Source organism: Leptodactylus fuscus, chromosome 1 (assembly GCF_031893055.1).
Source record: "Leptodactylus fuscus isolate aLepFus1 chromosome 1, aLepFus1.hap2, whole genome shotgun sequence".
In the NCBI taxonomy this organism is placed as follows: Eukaryota; Metazoa; Chordata; class Amphibia; order Anura; family Leptodactylidae; genus Leptodactylus; species Leptodactylus fuscus.
Genome location: NC_134265.1, coordinates 19084207 through 19103436, shown reverse-complemented (window position 1 = coordinate 19103436; position 19230 = coordinate 19084207). Strand labels below are relative to the sequence as shown.

At 45.2% G+C, this 19230-nt stretch overlaps 1 protein-coding gene across 1 annotated transcript in view; it reads left to right on the top strand.

Annotated features, from left to right (window-relative positions):
- The window catches only part of SPEF2 (sperm flagellar 2), a 78075-nt gene that overhangs the window by 40158 nt on the left and 18687 nt on the right, over positions 1 to 19230 (top strand). The window contains exons 15-26 of the mRNA XM_075266857.1: positions 880 to 950; positions 2187 to 2290; positions 5755 to 6002; positions 7755 to 7815; positions 8434 to 8591; positions 10282 to 10437; positions 12115 to 12189; positions 12964 to 13106; positions 13647 to 13774; positions 13947 to 14085; positions 15146 to 15283; positions 17443 to 17603. Coding sequence (XP_075122958.1) covers positions 880 to 950; positions 2187 to 2290; positions 5755 to 6002; positions 7755 to 7815; positions 8434 to 8591; positions 10282 to 10437; positions 12115 to 12189; positions 12964 to 13106; positions 13647 to 13774; positions 13947 to 14085; positions 15146 to 15283; positions 17443 to 17603 — 1582 coding nt within the window. The remainder of the gene's footprint in view (positions 1 to 879; positions 951 to 2186; positions 2291 to 5754; positions 6003 to 7754; positions 7816 to 8433; positions 8592 to 10281; positions 10438 to 12114; positions 12190 to 12963; positions 13107 to 13646; positions 13775 to 13946; positions 14086 to 15145; positions 15284 to 17442; positions 17604 to 19230) is intronic.

Genomic DNA, 19230 nt, shown 5'->3' with positions numbered 1-19230 from the left:
GCGTGTACGGTATCGGCTCCCATTGAAAACAATGGGAGCGTATACGGCCCGCAAATCCTCCCGCGGCGTCTACGTACCAAATGACGAGCCAGAATACTCCGTGTGAACCCGGCCTTAGAGGAGCAGAAGAGACCCGTTACGATGGAGCTACTCACTAAGTCCTATCTGCTTCACCACCTCCAGAGGACTTACACCGTCCAAGCACTGAGACATTTGGTCAAAATGACAACCACTCAGTTTTCCAATAAGGCTGAGTACACACGGGGCTTCTTGATCCAGAAACTGAGGCGGAGGCAGCCTCAGTTTCTGGACCAAAAAACAGGTAGCCACGACTGGATGCCAATGCAGTGCACTCCGGATTAGGCCCAATGAATGGAGGGAGTGTCTTCAGGTGGATTCGCGAGGTGAATTGACCTGAGGAATGAGCATGTCCGTTCTTTTTTCTGGGAGCCGGAACAAACGGCTCCCGGTAAAAAGACCTGCCCGGCTCCCATTGATTTAATTGGGAGCCATCTTTTTGGTTATGATTTTGAGGCGGATACGGCTTCAAAATCTTGACCAAAATACCCCGTGTGAACTCAGCCTTAGTCTCCACCCCTGGGGCAATGCTGCAGTTTAGTACCACTTCCCAGAAGCCTGATATTGAGGCTATTATTGTAAATTTCCTGCACATCAAGTCCTAGATTACCAGAAATGAACCTTATTGGATTCTGATGCTGATAACATGCGGGCTAGTTCTCCATCTATGTGTGTATATATATATATATATATATCTCTGCAGTATACAAGATGTCATCTAGATTGCTGCTGATATTCTCCAGTATCTGACATCTCTGACTGAGTGTATCTATTGTAACATGTTCTATTTATGCCTTATAGAGAAAGATGAATCACCTGACCCGCAGACCCAGATGTCACCGCCAGAGCAGGCCGCCCCAAAGGAAAGAACGGTATAGTACAGACGGTGACAGGAAACATCAGCGTTGTCAGGACACTCATTGCACAGATTTTGCACCATTACAACACCACCATTTTGCTTAGTTGTTTGTGTGTACATATTTGGGAACATGTGACGGACAATTGTCCTTATTTACCATCTCTACCAGAACTTTAGGAAGGCTCCCGAAAGGTAGGGCTACCTCCCTGAGTCCTGGAAGAGTGGGCAAATCTACATACCCAAAAAGGGACATGACACTTCTTGAAGAGGGACTTGACCACTCCAAAAGGGGCATGGCTAAAGATGGCTGCTCCACTCACAATCTGTTTATTTTTAGGTTGGGTCGGTTTGGGTTTCTGATTTGTTTCAGGTCAAACAAATTTGGTTCAAATAAGTATCTTAAGGTGGAGTTGCCTCGCAATTCCGCCTGAAGACACTCCCTCCTCCCGACTAGGCCTATTCGTTGCGCCTAATCCGGAGTGGAGTAGTGCAGTGCACCGGCATTCAGTCGCAGCTACCCGTTTTTTGGTCCGGAACCTCAGGCGTATCCGCCTCAAAACCCTGACCAAAAAGACAGCTCCCATTGAAATCAATGGGAGCCGCTCAGGTCTTTTTTCGGGGAGCCGTTTCATCCAGCGAGATGTTCATTTTTCAGGCTGAGTCGCTTGAGGTTCCGGACCAAAAAACAGGTAGCTGCGACTGAATGCCGGTGCACTGCGCTACTCCACTCCGGATTAGGCCCAACGAATGGGCCTAGTTGGGAGGAGGGAGTGTCTTCAGGCGGAATTGCGAGGTGACTCCACCTTAAGAATGAGCACCTCGCTTCTTTTCCCAGGAGTCAGACCAAACGACCCCCAGAAAAAATAACTGGCCGGCTCCCATTGATTCAATTGGGTGCCGTCTTTTTGGTCAGGATTTTGAGGCAGATACGGCCTCAAAATCTTGACCAAAAAAACCCGTGTGAACTTACCCTTAGACAGCTTAAGACATAATTTAGGGCACTCTCAGGGCTACTAGAGAAACCTGGCGCTCCTGTAGGCCGATCACAATTGAATTCAATAGCGGCAGTGGCTCTTCTGGGATAGCGGGACCACTGCTCATAATAGCGGCGGTGGTCCCCTCATCATCTACTCACAGAAGCCATTTTAGGTCATCCAAGATGAAATTTAGATTGCCCACTTTCGTTAAAAACAAAATATTTGGATCGAACCCCGGGCCGTCCTTTGATGTCCTGTCTCTTTTCTTGAAGCTGTCGAGGCGAGCAGAGCTGGGAGGGATGATGGAGAAACATTTGAGAAAAGGAAAGCTTGCCCCGGATGAGCTGCTTGTCGAGACCCTCATTGAGGCCATCAAGTAAGAAGGAGGTTGTCTAATTCTTATGTCAAGTCCCTGTTAGTATTTGGGAAGTCCTATAGGGCTCTATCCATACTTTGCTTTTTGATCCAATCGGAGTTACTGAATACATTGGGATATATCTTCAATGGAAGGCTGTGCAGTATATATCTCTGTCAGTGTACGGATCTGTATACCTACAGGGTTAAGCAGCTGCCAGTAGAGGGAGCTGAGGAGCTTATTGCATACAGTATTAGCGTTTACTGTATAAGTATTCAGTAAGCTCTTGAGCTCCCCCTTTTGGTGGTTGCAGGCAGATGGAAGTTGAATATGCAAAAGGGAATGTTGCCTAAATCTGGAACACTAAACCGTCTACAGTTCATTATACAGTGGTAGTTTAGTGTCCTAAGTATCCCAATATGTCTGTGCCCATTTTTAAAAGGGATTATCCAGGACTATGGCATTGCCCTACACTTCCTCGTCATGATGTCCATTGGTCACATGGCCATGCTGTAGCTCATTCCTCTTTATATAAGTGGGGCTGAGCTGCAATACCAAACACAGCCACTATACAGTGTATGGCGCTATGCTTGGTAAATAGTCAAATGGCCACAGCAATATGTATTATGGTCCTAGATGACTCCTTTAAAGAAAAGGGGTCTTAGAAATTAATCCAATGAGTCTCATCATCTGCATAGGCCATTGTGCAATGACGCCAGACCACTACACCTTGTCTTTACTGTGCGTGCTCCAGGCACGAGGCTCACGCGCAGCGAAGTCGAGGTGTGCTGCCCTGTACATGCGCTGAGACCAATCATTGTTAGGTAAGACTTCCTATAGGGATATATTAAGGAATTACATAAGCACTCCATTTTGTTTATTGCCCCACCCTCACGTCATGGTTCAGTTGGGTACTGCAAGGGCTAAGATTACTAGTTGTCTATTGCACTTAAAGCAAGGCTCTCATAGGAATGCATTGAGAATCTGAATACTGGTTCACTGATAAGCAGATTACCCGCACTATATCTGCTGAATACCGCAACTAATAAATTTAACCCTCACAGGCCCCCACAACAAGGAGATAATAAAAAAAGTCAGGGTGCTTCTTCAATTAATGCAGAATATTGGATCTATTTAGACCTATTGGCTGGAAAATTCAGGACAAGCTGCCTCTTGTCTCTACCCAGGAAAGCGGGGTTAATTATTAATTAACACCACGAATTAACACAGCGAGATTTCCTATAACTTCATGCAAATAACCTCACAAGATTACTCATCCAGTGGAAAAAAACACCTTCACAGCTCAAAGCTAACCTGGTTTTATTTCTTAGAATCTCATCTCCTCCAGTCTCAAGAAGAAACCGTTTCCTCGCTCATTAGATTTTATAGATTACTACCCGCAGGTCACAGGAGATCACCCATTGGTCAGATTAACTGACTGAAGAAGGTCAGGGTGTCCTATAGAGAGGGCAGCCATCTTATACCTGGTTCACATCTGCGTTTGGTAATCTGTTTGGGGTGTCCACGTGGGGACGCCCCAAACGGAATACCGAACGCTTTGACAAGCGGTGTGCAGTGAAAGCAAACGGACCCCATAGACTATAATGGGGTCCGTGTGCTTTATAATAATAATAATAAATTTTATTTATATAATAATAAATTTTATTTATATAGCGCCAACATATTCCGCAGCGCTGTACAATTTGTAGGGTTCAAATACAGACAGAAAGATACATTACACAGAAAGTCATTTCACACAATGGGACTGAGGGCCCTGCTAGCAAGAGCTTACAATCTATAAGGTAGAGGGGGTGACACAAGAGGTAGCAGGGGCGGCATTGCTTATGCAGAGGTCAGACAATGTTGTAATAGAGGTGACTGTCGTTGCATAAACATAGGACTTTATGAGCAGTCGACAGTCGTGTCCTGTAACATGTGGATGGAGCTTGGACCTATAAAGTTATCCTGAGATGACATCATATCATGTGGGGTAATGTGGGAGCGGAGACAGAGGAGGGTTAAGGGTTTACGTTAGACATTGTGATCGGCCTGTCTGATAAGATGCGTCTTTAGTTTGCGTTTGAAACTGTAGAAATTGGGAGTTAATCTGATTGTCCGGGGTAGAGCATTCCAGAGAAGTGGTGCAGCTCGGGAGAAGTCTTGTATACGAGCGTGGGAGGTTCTGATAATAGAGGATGGAAGTGTTAGGTCATTGAGTGAGCGGAGAGCACGGGTTGGGCGGTAGACAGAGATGAGGGAAGAAATGTAGGGAGGTGCGGCATTATGGAGAGCCTTGTGGGGGAGGGGGATAACTTTATATTTTATTCTATAATGAATAGGCAGCCAATGTAACGAATGGCACAGACCGGAGGCATCGCTGTAGCGTCTAACCTGATAGATGAGCCTGGCCGCTGCATTCAGAATAGATTGTAGAGGGGAGAGGTGCTTTCTGAATTTAATTGGGGTTTCCGGCCCCTTACTGGATTTTCATACTGATGACTTATCTAAAGAGTCTGATCAGTGGGGGTCCAACTCCCAGCTACCACCCTGATCAGCTGATCTGGCTTCTTCTGGATGCCAAAAGTTACTGTGCTGGATGGGGTAAAGCAGCTCCATGCAAGTAATAGGTGCAAAGCTGCAGTAACCCGGCGCCACCTCTATGCAGACGATGGCGCTGCAGCTCTGTACCTATTACTTGCTTCCTGCCCTATTGATTGGTGCCAGACTCCTCTCATCAGTATGAAAAAGCCCTAGTGGGCCGGAAACCCCCTTTAATGGGTACTCTGATTTTCCCAACAGCGTATTTGTTATATTCCATATACTTTCTGTATCAGTTCTTCCCAATTTTCAAGATCTCTGCTGGCTGTCATCTGTTGGAGATCTTTACTCCATGAGACAATATTCTGTCCTGGTCATGTGATGGCCACACGGGAACATGGTCAACAGTAGGGTTGAGAGATCGGGATCGGAAAAGATCAGATCCCGATCGGTGATCGAGCAAATTTCACAATCAGGATCAGCTGGAAAATGATCGGAAATCGGATTTTGAAATCTCAAGATCGGCTCAACCCCACTGTATATATAATATACAATTAGGGTTGAGCGATCGGGATTGGGAAAGATCGGATCCCGATCAGTGATCGAGCAAATTTCACAATCGGGATTGGGATCAGCTGGAAAATGATCGGAAATCGGATTTTAAAATCGATCCTGAAATCTCAAGATCAACAGTAGATGACAACAAGCGGAGATCTTGAAAATTCTGAGGAATTGGTGTAGAAAGCTGGAAAATTTCTATAACTGAAGTAGGATCCAATGCACTTGGGAAGAACCACAAATGCATGGCCAATCTCTGCTAGAAATGAGGACCCTGTGCCCCTCTTCTAAAGATTAGTGTCTTCTATGGTAACATTAGCCTGAAGACTAGATGTATAGCTTCACAACGTTCACATAGAATAGAGTATACATATGGATTTTTCTTTTAGTAAAATCCCAGCAAACACAGGATGGATTCTGGATGGATTCCCGACTACTCTGAGTCAGGCAAAACTGCTCGAGAAAGCCCTGACCGGAGCCGATCCTGAGAAAACTGCAGCAAAGAAGAATAAGGCGTCACATTTAGTGGAAGATCCAAAGGCAAAAGAGGAGACTCCAGCAAATTCACCAGGCCTGGACTTTGTTGCCTTCATAGATGTATCGGACACCGTAGTGTTACAGCGAGCGGCACTAACTGGTAAGAACTATATGTCACTGCTGTAATATAGGTAATGTAATGTAAAGAATCTGTCCTCTCTCCTGTGTGGTGTAGTATATAGAGGATCTGTCCTGTGTGATGTAGTATATAGAGGATCTCTCCTGTGTGGTGTAGTATATAGAGGATCTGTCCTGTGTGGTGTAGTATATAGAGGATCTGTCCTGTGTGGTGTAGTATATAGAGGATCTGTCCTGTGTGGTGTAGTATATAGAGGATCTGTCCTGTGCGGTGTAGTATATAGAGGATCTGTCCTGTGTGGTGTAGTATATAGAGGATCTGTCCTGTGTGGTGTAGTATATAGAGGACCTGTCCTGTGTGGTGTAGTATATAGAGGACCTGTCCTGTGTGGTGTAGTATATAGAGGAACTCTCCTGTGTAGTGTAGTATATAGAGGATCTGTCCTGTGTGGTGTAGTATATAGAGGATCTGTCCTGTGTGGTGTAGTATATAGAGGACCTGTCCTGTGTGGTGTAGTATATAGAGGACCTGTCCTGTGTGGTGTAGTATATAGAGGACCTGTCCTGTGTGGTGTAGTATATAGAGGATCTGTCCTGTGTGGTGTGGTATATAGAGGATCTCTCCTGTGTGGTGTGGTATATAGAGGACCTGCCCTGTGTGGTGTAGTATATAGAGGATCTGTCCTGTGTGGTGCAGTATATAGAGGATCTGTCCTGTGTGGTGTAGTATATAGAGGATCTGTCCTGTGTGGTGTAGTATATAGAGGATCTCTCCTGTGTGGTGTAGTATATAGAGGATCTGTCCCGTGTGGTGTAGTATATAGAGCATCTGTCCTGTGTGGTGTAGTATATAGAGGACCTGTCCTGTGTGGTGTAGTATATAGAGGATCTATCCTGTGTGGTGTAGTATATAGAGCATCTGTCCTGTGTGGTGTAGTATATAGAGGATCTCTCCTGTGTGGTGTAGTATATAGAGGACCTCTCCTGTGTGGTGTAGTATATAGAGGATCTCTCCTGTGTGGTGTAGTATATAGAGGACCTGTCCTGTGTGGTGTAGTATATAGAGGACCTGTCCTGTGTGGTGTAGTATATAGAGGACCTGTCCTGTATGCTGTAGTATATAGAGGATCTGTCCTGTGTGGTGTAGTATATAGAGGACCTGTCCTGTGTGGTGTAGTATATAGAGGATCTGTCCTGTGTGGTGTAGTATATAGAGGATTTCTCCTGTGTTGTGTAGTATATAGAGGACCTGTCCTGTGTTGTGTAGTATATAGAGGACCTGTCCTGTGTGGTGTAGTATATAGAGGACCTGTCCTGTGTGGTGTAGTATATAGAGGATCTGTCCTGTGTGGTGTAGTATATAGAGGATCTGTCCTGTGTGGTGTAGTATATAGAGGATCTCTCCTGTGTGGTGTAGTATATAGAGGATCTGTCCTGTGTGGTGTAGTATATAGAGGATCTGTCCTGTGTGGTGTAGTATATAGAGGATCTCTCCTGTGTGGTGTAGTATATAGAGGATCTGTCCTGTGTGGTGTAGTATATAGAGGACCTGTCCTGTGTGGTGTAGTATATAGAGGATCTGTCCTGTGTGGTGTAGTATATAGAGGCTCTGTCCTGTGTGGTGTAGTATATAGAGGACCTGTCCTGTGTGGTGTAGTATATAGAGGACCTGTCCTGTGTGGTGTAGTATATAGAGGATCTGCCCCATGTAGTGTAGTGTATATATCCAGTGAGATGACATAGATGACACGTTCCCCGTTGTTCTTCTCCTCAGGTGGAGTCCATGCTGCAGTAGGTCCAGGAGATGTCTCTGCCATGAACCAGATTCCGCACAGGTTGGTGTCTGCGCCATTATGGTACCAGTATGGTTTAGTATGTATCCCTGGGTGCAGGACAAGGACTTGTATATCAGACAAGATTGCATTATATACTGTTTTCTCATATACATTTCCTAGTGAAGCAGGAGATCCCGTCTGATGTGACTTTGACCCGACAAACACTATATAAATAAGTAGTACAGGCAAATATATATTACCACAGAGAAATACCTCCATCTGTTCTTATTTGGCTTCCCCTTCTTCACCTGCTAATCTGAATTTCATTGTGAAACTCACTGCTCTTTCGGTGTCACATGACTGACGTGTATAGAAGCCTATGGAGGGGGGAGGAGGAGCAGGAAGTGCAGGAGATAAGAGAAGAAACCCAGTCTTAGTCTCATGCTGGAGCTGAATAGCAGCTTTCTATCACAACCAAAGCACTTTATTGACATCCATAGATTTCAGCACTTTCCTTGTGACGTCCTGTGTTGTCATCAGCCCAGGGGGCCTGAGGCCTGTGATTGGGCCACCAGTGGTCACATGGGCTCACTGAACATTGCGATGCCATGGCTCTTGGCGTGCCCAGGTGACCAAACTAAAAAAAAAAAACAACTTAACAGAGTTTTTGGCTTTTAGGATAAAAGGTTTCCTCGACAACTGGCACAGACTAGAGATGTGGTTTTCAGCCCAGCCAAATATTTTAGTGAAAGTGAACGGGGAAGTGGAGGAGGGCATCCTGTGCAAGAAGATCGAAGAGCTGTTTCTAAGAGCGATATACAACAGAGAGAGTCAAGGTAGATGTCTTGTCTGTATGATGTCTGTATTGTTTCCGTGCGAAAAAAAATGCAAATCTATTTTCCAAATTCTGGACAACAGATTTGCATATTTTTTCCCATAATCCCCCAGTGGAACGAAAAAGGCTTTTGGAAGATTCCATACGCCTTAAGGAGGGATATTATTCCCAGAACCTTTTACAGAGATCAGGCCATGGGGTGCCTATACTGTAAGACAGGGGTCAGGTAAGTGGTACATATAGTGCCACACAATACCCTTACTGTACCCGTACAAAATATGCAAATCTGTTCTCCAGGATGTAATTAGGAGAACAGTGCACTCTGTATGCCGCCCTCTAGAGGACAGCCTCTTTAACATCATGCATGACTCAGGTAATAAGTCTACTATCATGATGCGGATTTAATTGCCAAATTAGTATTTCTATTCCAAAAGGAACAGATTCCGAGCTATGGACAGCGCTGTTTAGGCCTTTTGGGCCTCCTCAGCATAGCGCAGGGATACTGATTTGGCAGAGTGAGAGACTATAGACCAAGGTCAGGGGATAATCATACACATTAGGGAGAGTGTGTGCCTATATAGGCAGTAGGGAGACTTACAAGTCATTCCTGCTCCGCTAGGGATTCTGGGTAAAAAATATGCAAATCTATTCTCCAGGATGTAATTAGGAGAACAGTGCACTCTGTATGCCGCCCTCTAGAGGACAGCCTCCTTAACATCATGCATGACACAGTTAATAAGTCTACTATCATGATGCAGATTTAATTGCCAAATTAGTATTTCTATTCCAAAAGGAACAGATTCCCAGCTATGGACAGCGCTGTTTCGGCCTTTTGGGCCTCCTCAGCATAGCGCAGGGATACTGATTTGGCAGAGTGAGAGACTATAGACCAGGGTCAGGGGATAATCATACACATTAGGGAGAGTGTGTGCCTACACAGGCGTACGGACACTTACAAGTCATTCCTGCTCCGCTAGGGATTCTGGGTAAAAAATATACAAATCTATTCTCCAGGATGTAATGACTTGTAAGTCTCCGTACTGCCTATGTAGGCACACATTCTCCCTAATGTGTATGATTATCCCCTAACCTTGGTCTATAGTTTCTCACTCTGCCAAATCAGTATCCCTGCGCTATGCTGACGAGGGTCAAAAGACCGAAACAGCGCTGTCCATCATGATAGTAGACTTATTAACTGAGTCATGCATGATGTTAATGATGCTGTCCTCTAGAGGGCGGCGTACAGAGTGCACTGTTCTCCTAATTACATCCTGGAGAATAGATTTGCATATTTTTTACCCAGAATCCCTAGCGGAGCAGGAATGACTTGTAAGTCTCCGTACTGCCTATGTAGGCACACACTCTCCCTAATGTGTACGATTATCCCCTGACCCTGTACCCGTACAGACATACATGTATGTAATACCCAGATAAATAGCGCCATACAGTTCCCAAACAGCTCCCTACAACAGTGTGCGGTAAATGGGGCCAATGGCTCCCCTGCCCAGCCTTGGTATCTTCCACCCCTCCAAGCGCACCCCTGTACATTCACCATCATGCTGCATTGTCCTTCTGCCATTTTATTCTACCAGACCAAAGTCCTTTGTGTAGAATTTACTGGGTCTAGATGTAAAATAAAGGGGCGCCCCACACCCCATGTTTCCTAATATAAATAATCCTTCAATACACAGGGAAGAAGCCTGAGAAGAAGGAGGAGATCCCTCCACCACCACCTCCAGCCTCTCCGCCTCCGCCACCTCCAGAGACCACCCAGGATCCTCCTGCTCCACCGGCAGATAAAAAGACCTCTGCTAAAAAGGGGAAGGGACGATCCAAATCTCCCAAAGGTTTTGTAACTTCTGTTTCTTCTAAATAGAGGATTTCCAATGTTACCTGTTATTATAACTGGCGGCCATTGTGACGTAGAGCGCCCTCTATGTCTCCTCACCAAAGCCATCTTGAGACTCTGCCGCCCTGTGGTTCCTCACGTTCCCAGTTGACCCTTCTGCATTCATCTCCTTGTACTTGTCCTGTCCTCATCGCTCTGTTCTTCTCATCCTGTGTCCTCTGCTGGACCACGCATGGACCTCCATATCTCACCACGCCAGGCTGTCTCTTTCACACGAGACCTTTCGTTCTGGTCCGATCCATCCGTTCATCGAGTTTTCTGAACTTTTCCTTCACTTTCTCTGTTCTGGACCTCTGTTATTAATGGGACTTGCCCTAAACTTTAGACTGTAAGCTCTTCGGAGCAGCGCCATCTCTATCATGGATTCTTAGTATGTACATTTGCTCATTTGTACAGCGCTACCGTATACGTTTGCCACTTTCTTAATAAATGCGTAGGTGTAAAAATTGGGGTCACAGTGACTGCAGCTGTGACCATAGACATGACCAATGGCGGTGACTCCAACATCCCCGGGGGCCATTGTTTCCAGCAGCTGGACATGAGGCTGTAGCAATGGCCGACACTGTTCTCTTCACCCCCATGGAGCGATGGGCTCAGTCCTCTGCATTAAACTGTTTTGTGTCGTTCCTCTGTTGTTCCTCCTGGTTGTGTCTCTATTCATTCTGGCACTGTCCAGTCACTGTTACATCTTACAGCAATGGCTTCCATACTGGATACAGCAGCCCGGGATGCTTTATGTTCTTGTGCATATATAGGAGCACCCTGCAGCCATTCCATATATATGTGCACCCTGCAGCCATTCCATATATAAGAGCACCCTGTAGCCATTCCATATATAGGAGCACCCTGCAGACATTCCATATATAAGAGCACCCTGCAGACATTCCATATATAAGAGCACCCTGCCGCCATTCCATATATAGGAGCACCCTGCAGCCATTCCATATATAGGAGCACCCTGCAGACATTCCATATATAAGAGCACCCTGCAGCTATTCCATATATAAGAGCACCCTGCCGCCATTCCATATATAAGAGCACCCTGCAGACATTCCATATATAAGAGCACCCTGCAGCCATTCCATAGTGGATATACATGATTACCCTGCAGCCATTCCATATATAAGAGCACCCATAATGCAGCCATAGTGATATTTACATTGAGTGGTTTTGCAATATTGTGTCACAAAGTGATATGCTATATGTTTCCATGTGTGGCCACCCGGTGGTGATGATGTGAATTGCAGCCTTTCAAGGTTTCTTTTTTTTTTTTAACATGCCCATGGTTTTATTAGAAATTGAAGTCCTTAACCAAATTGGAGGTAAGGGGGGACTATCTGTATATATCTGCTATTAGCGGAAGGATTCTGAGGTAAGTATTAAGTCTCTGACTCTGAGGTAAAGATTTCCTACCAGGTTGATTGATTCCGTGATAATACATGTATATGAGCTTCGCTGAAGGCTTTTAAAGGGATTTTCCAGGACTTTTTAATTAGGATTGGTCATACTGAGGATTGGTTGGGGGCCCCTGTGCCCATCTTTAAGATGAATAATATTATGGAATCATCTTCTCTCCGCCTGTAATAATATTCCATTGTGTGTATTGTCCTCGCAGATAATTCCGTGGAGAAGAACGACCAGAAAGACACGCCAAGGGGCAAAGACTCCGTGCCAAAGTCTCCAAAGTCAGGTAGTGTTGCGTAAAATCTTAGGAGGCGGTGCAAAGTTTTGTTTTTCAATGAGATTTCCAGGCTAAAATTATTGATTGCCTAGCATTAGTAGCATTTCTTATTTCTTATTCTTATACACAGAGAATGGAGCAGGAAGCGGACAGCGCTGCTCTCTGTGTAGTGGCAGAACTGAGTCACTGCAGTACCTAGTCTGGCCACTACACAGTGGATGGAGCTACCTGTTCCTGTATATAGTTGATCCATAGGGCTACTGGGTGTCGGACCCCCACTGATCTGATATTGATGACCAATCTTTAGGATAGGCCTTATGGATCACCCCTTTATTGTGGTATCCGAAGGTCTTACAATGTAACTTAATGTAGACAGAAATATTGTAAAAAAGACGGTAGCGCCATCCTATTCTGTTGTTGCTTGGCCCTCCACTGGTTTCTGTGACATGTGACCACTGGAGCCAATCATTGACCACAGCAGTTACTCTCTACCCTGGTCACGTGTTCCTGGATCGGGACGTCACCGCTCCTGGCAAGGGATAGGGCAGTATTGGTAGAGGAGAGCAGGGAATCGGTGGGTAGATAAATGGCTTTCAGGGTGTATTTCAGTGTTAATGAAGTGATTCAGACTGACCAAGAAAGAGCAGCCTAGAGCTCAGGTGCAGCACGAGAGAAGCTTTAGAGAGTTTCATTTTCTAGATAGTTTGGTGGTGAGAACAGATATAGAATCTGCCCCTGTAAATAATTCTCGCACCCGTGACTTTATATTCTGTATTGAAAAAGGATCCTCAAGAGGTCGATCTCCAGGCAAAAAGACTAGATCCGCTCCAGCTACCCCTGAGCCGTCTACTCCGCCCCCTGCCGGTCCTCCACCTATAATGCCTGGGTCTGGGGAATGGGTCTATGTCGACGAGCCCCTCCCACAGGTATGTAAGTGGGGGCGTTAAGGGGACATGTATAGGAGGAAATGTGTCCACTCTTAAAGGGATGGTCCAAAACCTATAGATAGGTGATCAGTATCAGATTGATGGGGGTCCAACCCCACACCGATTCGGCTACTGGAAGTCATATACAAGGTGTACGGCCAGAAGCAGCTCTGCTCCTATTGAAGTGAATGGGAGCAGAGCTGAAGTATAAGTCTCCATACACTGTATACAGTCTCTGGCTCTGTACACTGTAGTGTAGTCTATGCTTCTGGCCATACACCCTGTATACAGCTTCTGTCAGCCCCAAACCGATCTGATACTGATGACCTGTCCTGTGGATAGGTCATCAGTATCCATTACCCTTTGATCTTGGACCATCCCTTTAAGTTATCTCTTGTTTGGCGCAGCCCTAAACTTTGTATAGCGGCTGTGCTTGATATTGCATCTGTGAGGACCTGTAGAGCACCAAAATTCCCCCCTGTAAGTAAGTGTACAGATCCCTGGACAACCCCTTTAATTCTGCCCATTCCTATTACACAGGAAGTTCCTGAAATCCTGGCGTCTTACTGGGAGACGATAGAAAAGACTTATGAAAGCCGCGCTAAGGTGGGATTGAGGAGTCTGAGACAAGAGCGCCTCATCATGATTCACTATCTGTATGACATCAGGTACATGGGGCATTTATCCTACACTTCAGTGTATTAAAAGTAAGTGCACCCTCACGGGTCAGGGAAAGGGGGGCACGTGCTGTGTGTCTATACCCCCAGATGTGATGCTTTACAGTGACATTTATCTCTAAGGTTCTTGTATACTTGTGACCATGTGATTATTAATCTTCAGGGACAGATTCAAGGATTTCCTGCAGCGTCCGGACCATAAGCAGGAGTTCGTATCTCAGTGGCAGAACGACTTCAACGCCATCGCTGAGGATATGCGAGAAGACGAGGAGACGAAGGCGGAATTACACCAGAGAGTCGATGTAGGTGATGAATGAGGACATCATGGTGGGGGTGTATATGGAACCTGATGTCATAAAGTATATAGGTTCCTTTCATACTGACCAATCTGAAGCTATAGGGTAGGGGTACTCAGCTGTCAGACTGTGGTCCAAACCTAGACCATGACCGCCGGCTGGCCGGACCCCTGACTACATAATAACAGCAGTCAGGAGAAAGACTGATCGCTGTCTCTTTTGTACTGATGTCTTACAGTAAGGTCAGCAGCAGAGATGAGCGAATAGTATTCCAAACTGCAGTTTCGAATACCTCGCTCCCTAGGAATGAATGGGAGTGGCCGGTGCTTAACCCCTTGCTGTTCGCCCGCTCCCATTCATTCCTATGGGTGCGAGGTATTCGAAACTCTAGTCAGCAGGGAGCGGTCAGGTGATCAGTCTTTCTCCTTAGCGCTGTCAGTGTCATTATGCAGCAGAAAGGAAAGAATTTCCTGCACACCCCCTATACCTCCAGCGGGGGCACTATTGGGGCACTATACTGTGTGGGGGTACCAATACAGCAATAGGACATTATACCATTATATGACATTGTGGGGGCCACTCCTCTGTGTTACAGGCAATGTACTGTCTATGAACTCAAAAGGGACATGATAGGTTGTAGCTGCATTATATTATGGGGGCATTGTAAAGTGTTACACTGTGGAGATATTTTACTATTTGGGGACATTATACTATGTGGGGGCATTATCCTGGGTGTAGAACTAAGGTGGCATTATACTGTGTGAGAGCACTGAGATAGCATTATAAAATATTGGGTCTATGGGTGCATTTTACTGTATGGTGGCAGTAAGGAGACTTCATGATTCTGTTTGCCTGTAGTGACCCCTAGGGGGAGCTCAGGTTCTTACTGCATACTGTATATGCATTGGACTGAATAGTAGCATAGTTTTCACCTCTAGTGGTGACCACAGGCAGACAGAATCACGTATCTATGCAGGGGATTTGGAGCTTTGTATCAGAGAGATGCGGATAAGTAAGGGAAATTGTGCGATTGTGATGAAACATTTTCTTCCCTTTTGCTTTTAAGGATTTACGGGACTGTCTGTGGGACATCAGTGACAACAGGAAGGAGGAGGCGGAGCAGGAGCGGGCAGATGTCATGAGTGACGGATGGCTGGATGATCATCTGGGGATACTCATGAACCATTTCTTTTCATTAATGCAGGTAAATTGGACACAGATCTTCAGCGATATTAAGTGCACCCCTCTTAAGTGGCCATGCTTCAGCTTGGTCCCATTCGAATGAATGAGACTGAGCTGCAATACCAAGCACAGCCGTTATACAACATACGGAACTGTGCTTGGTAAGAGGCCATAGCAAACAACATCATAGTCCTGGACCCTTTTTAAATAGAAGGCTATAGAGGAGGGAAGGGGAGGAGCAAACTGAAGCTAAGTAAGACACAGGAGGAGTGTAGAGGAGACTGAATAGGAAGTTTCTATCACAGCCCAAGTGCTTTATTCACATCAATACAGGTCAGTACTTCTCTAATGTCCTACATAATCCTGAGAGAGAGTTCTGGAGGAGATTCTCCTCTACTCACTGTGTACAGCCAGTCTCCAGCCTCCAGTTCAGGGAGAACTGAAAGTTCTGCAGAGGGGAAAACTGCTGGATCCAAATCGCATAATGACCAGATATCATTTATACACTCTATACTACGGAGTTAGTTACCCTTTATGGAGTGTCCCCCAATTTATGCCCATGGGACTCCACTAACCACCAGTATCTCTTATTAGTAGTAGGTCATTACAGTATCTAGGAGCTGACTATAGATCCTCAGTGTTACGAGACATCGTGTTTGGGGGGGGACAGGGCGGCAGCTGGTGCAGGTGGATGATGAGATCCGTAGTCACTCGTGTAGTAATCGTACTCTGCATCTCATATCATTGGGAATGTGGTTTCTGTGCGGTTCCCAGGCTCGGGCATCGCCGGTTTTGTCAGTTGTTCTTACATTTCCACCGCTGGCATAATAAATCTCCCTGGTGGCAGCTGCTGCGCGCCCCCCCCCCCCTTTCCCCAAGTTTGTACCACCCTCACCCTGGTGGTACTAACCATACATGATACACATTGACATTACAACACCCCCGGACACGTGGTCGGGGTTGTGGGTTTGTAGGTAAATGCCTCAGTTATCAGTGGGCCCCGGGGGAGGGGATGTGAATACTACAGGAAGACCACAAAAGAGCATTTTTAGACACTTTTTATGCTTTTCTAATCTATTTCCAGTTTCAAATTTTTCTTAGATTTAATTTAAATGTTGTAGAGAAATTCCTGGGATCTGATAATCCAGAAAGCCTCTTAATCTATCATCCGTAATTCTGGAAATCACATAATCTAGCATCTGACAATCCAAAAAATATCCTAATCTGGCATGTGATAAACCAGAAGGCCTCCTCATCTGACATCCAGTAATCCAGGAAATCTCATAATCTGTCATATGATAATTCAGAAAGCTTTCTAATCTACCATAATATGATTTGACTATATATGATAATCTAATTATTCATAATTAATTCTAAAAAGACTCATAATCTGCTTTATAAACCTTATTATTTCATATCCAATAATTCGGTTAGTCTAATAGCCTGGCATCCAATAATCCATAAAGCCTGACCATTGATAATCCAGAAAACCTCATAAACTGACATCCACTAATCTAGAAATCCTAAATCCTCATATTCTGGTATCCAGTAGTCCACAAATCCTCATAATCTGACCATTGATAATCCAGAAAGCCTCATAATATGACATCCACTAATCTAGAAATCCTAAATCCTCATATTCTGCTATCCAGTAGTCCACAAAACCTCATAATCTGACCATTGAAAATCCAGAAAACCTCATAATCTGACATCCACTAATCTAGAAATCCTAAATCCTCATATTCTGGTATCCAGTAGTCCACAAATCCTCATAATCTGACCATTGATAATCCAGAAAACCTCATAATCTGACATCCACTAATCTAGAAATCCTAAATCCTCATATTCTGGTATCCAGTAGTCCACAAATCCTCATAAACTGACCATTGATAATCCAGAAAACCTCATAATCTGGCATACACTAATCTAGAAATCCTAAATCCTCATATTCTGGCATCCAGTAGTCCACAAATCCTCATAATCTGACCATTGATAATCCAGAAAGCCTCATAATCTGACATCCACTAATCTAGAAATCCTAAATCCTCATATTCTGGCATCCAGTAGTCCACAAATCCTCATAATCTGACCATTAATAATCCAGAAAGCCTCATAATCCAGATATTCAGTAATTAATAAAGTCCTCAGATTAACCTCTTGTCTTGTCTATATGTGATACAGGTGGAGGTGGATCGCTTCCAGGACACAATGCGGCTTCTCCACTATTACTATGAAGGGATGGAGAATAAAATCCCATCGGAGATCACTCCGGAGTTTGTCCGTATCCCGCTCCTGGATATCTGTAATCCCAGCTCAACCGAGGAACCGGTGAACCCGAGAAGGTAAAATATCGATTACACACAAGCCCTGATTCCACTGTATACGGTGTCATACTATTGTCTACATCAGTGGTTCTCAACCTATGAGGGCTTGTTTTTTGCAGGACTGGGTCTATTTTCTAATGGCACCGGGTCATAATGTACAAAATGGGGGGGGGGGGGAAATTAGTTGTAGGGTGTAATATGAAGTGATTTTTACACATTGTGGCACCCAGGGTCGGACTGGTATAGGTATAATGGAAGCAGAAAGTCCTCAGAGGAAACCTCTGTGATAGGTTTATAGTGATAGTCTCAGTGATCACATGAGGTGCAGGACTCCCAGCAAGGAGGCGCCGGCACAAGACTAAATGGACACTGGCGGCGGACAACGGAGCAACGGGGACTGGTGAAGGCGCTTTTTATTTATTTATTTTTTATTTTACACCTCCCGCCAGGCACATGAGTTGCTCCAATTCCTGGACAAATCTTTAAAGGATTTATCCATCTTTGTAATACTGATGTTCTGTCCTTAGGATAGGCTATTAATATTACATCTGTGATGATACAACAGCCAAGACCTCTGCAGATCAGCTCTTCCAAGACAGCGTGGCTACAGGTAATGGTAACATTTCTAGGAGCCGCGCTGATCACTTTCAAGGTCGGGCATGAGGCTAAAGGGAGCAGCCATTATTGGGTTATTTCACTGGAATCCTGTCTTAAGACAGGCTTGCACATTCCAGTGAGCGCCCTCTATTGGTTTGCAACAATGAGGCAGCAACTGTCTTCCTAATTACATCATGGAAGGCGGATTTGCATATTCTTCCCATAGTTCCTTGCAAAGTGGAGTGCTAAAGGCTTAACAAGTCTCCACACACCTATATGGTGGTCTCTCCCTAAGGAGTGACAATATCCCCCGAACCCTGTCTAAGCCTCTCACCTCTACCAGGTTATAGTCCTCTCTACATCGGGCTGATGAGATCCAACCAGATCGAAACAGCTGTCCTCGATTGAGAGACTATAACCTGGTAATAATCCCAGCGTCATTGCTAAACAAAGGCCTCTTGGAAGGTCGGGCATGAGGCTAAAGGGAGCAGCCATTATTGGGTTATTTCACTGGAATCCTGTCTTAAGACAGGCTTGCACATTCCAGTGAGCGCCCTCTATTGGTTTGCAACAATGAGGCAGCAACTGTCTTCCTAATTACATCATGGAAGGCGGATTTGCATATTCTTCCCATAGTTCCTTGCAAAGTGGAGTGCTAAAGGCTTAACAAGTCTCCACACACCTATATGGTGGTCTCTCCCTAAGGAGTGACAATATCCCCTGATCACTTTCAATACAGAGTCTAGCAGTAGGTTTAGGTAGTGCAGTGTTGCACATTGTATGGCAGGTGAGCAGCATGGCTCCCGATATGTTATTACCTTTAGCCTCCCTGCCTCGGTACCGCTGATCTGCAGGGGCCCCTAGAAACAATTCCACTGGTGGGCCCTAGACACCCCAGTCCGATACTGGTGGCACCCATAAGTTTTCTGTTTATTACAGAGAACATTTCTGTATTTTTTCCTGACCTTTTCTTAAATGTGGCTTGTGGGCAGCAAAAAAGTGATCTCACAGGGCAGGAAGCTCAGGGTTTGCACCGTCACTCTGTGGA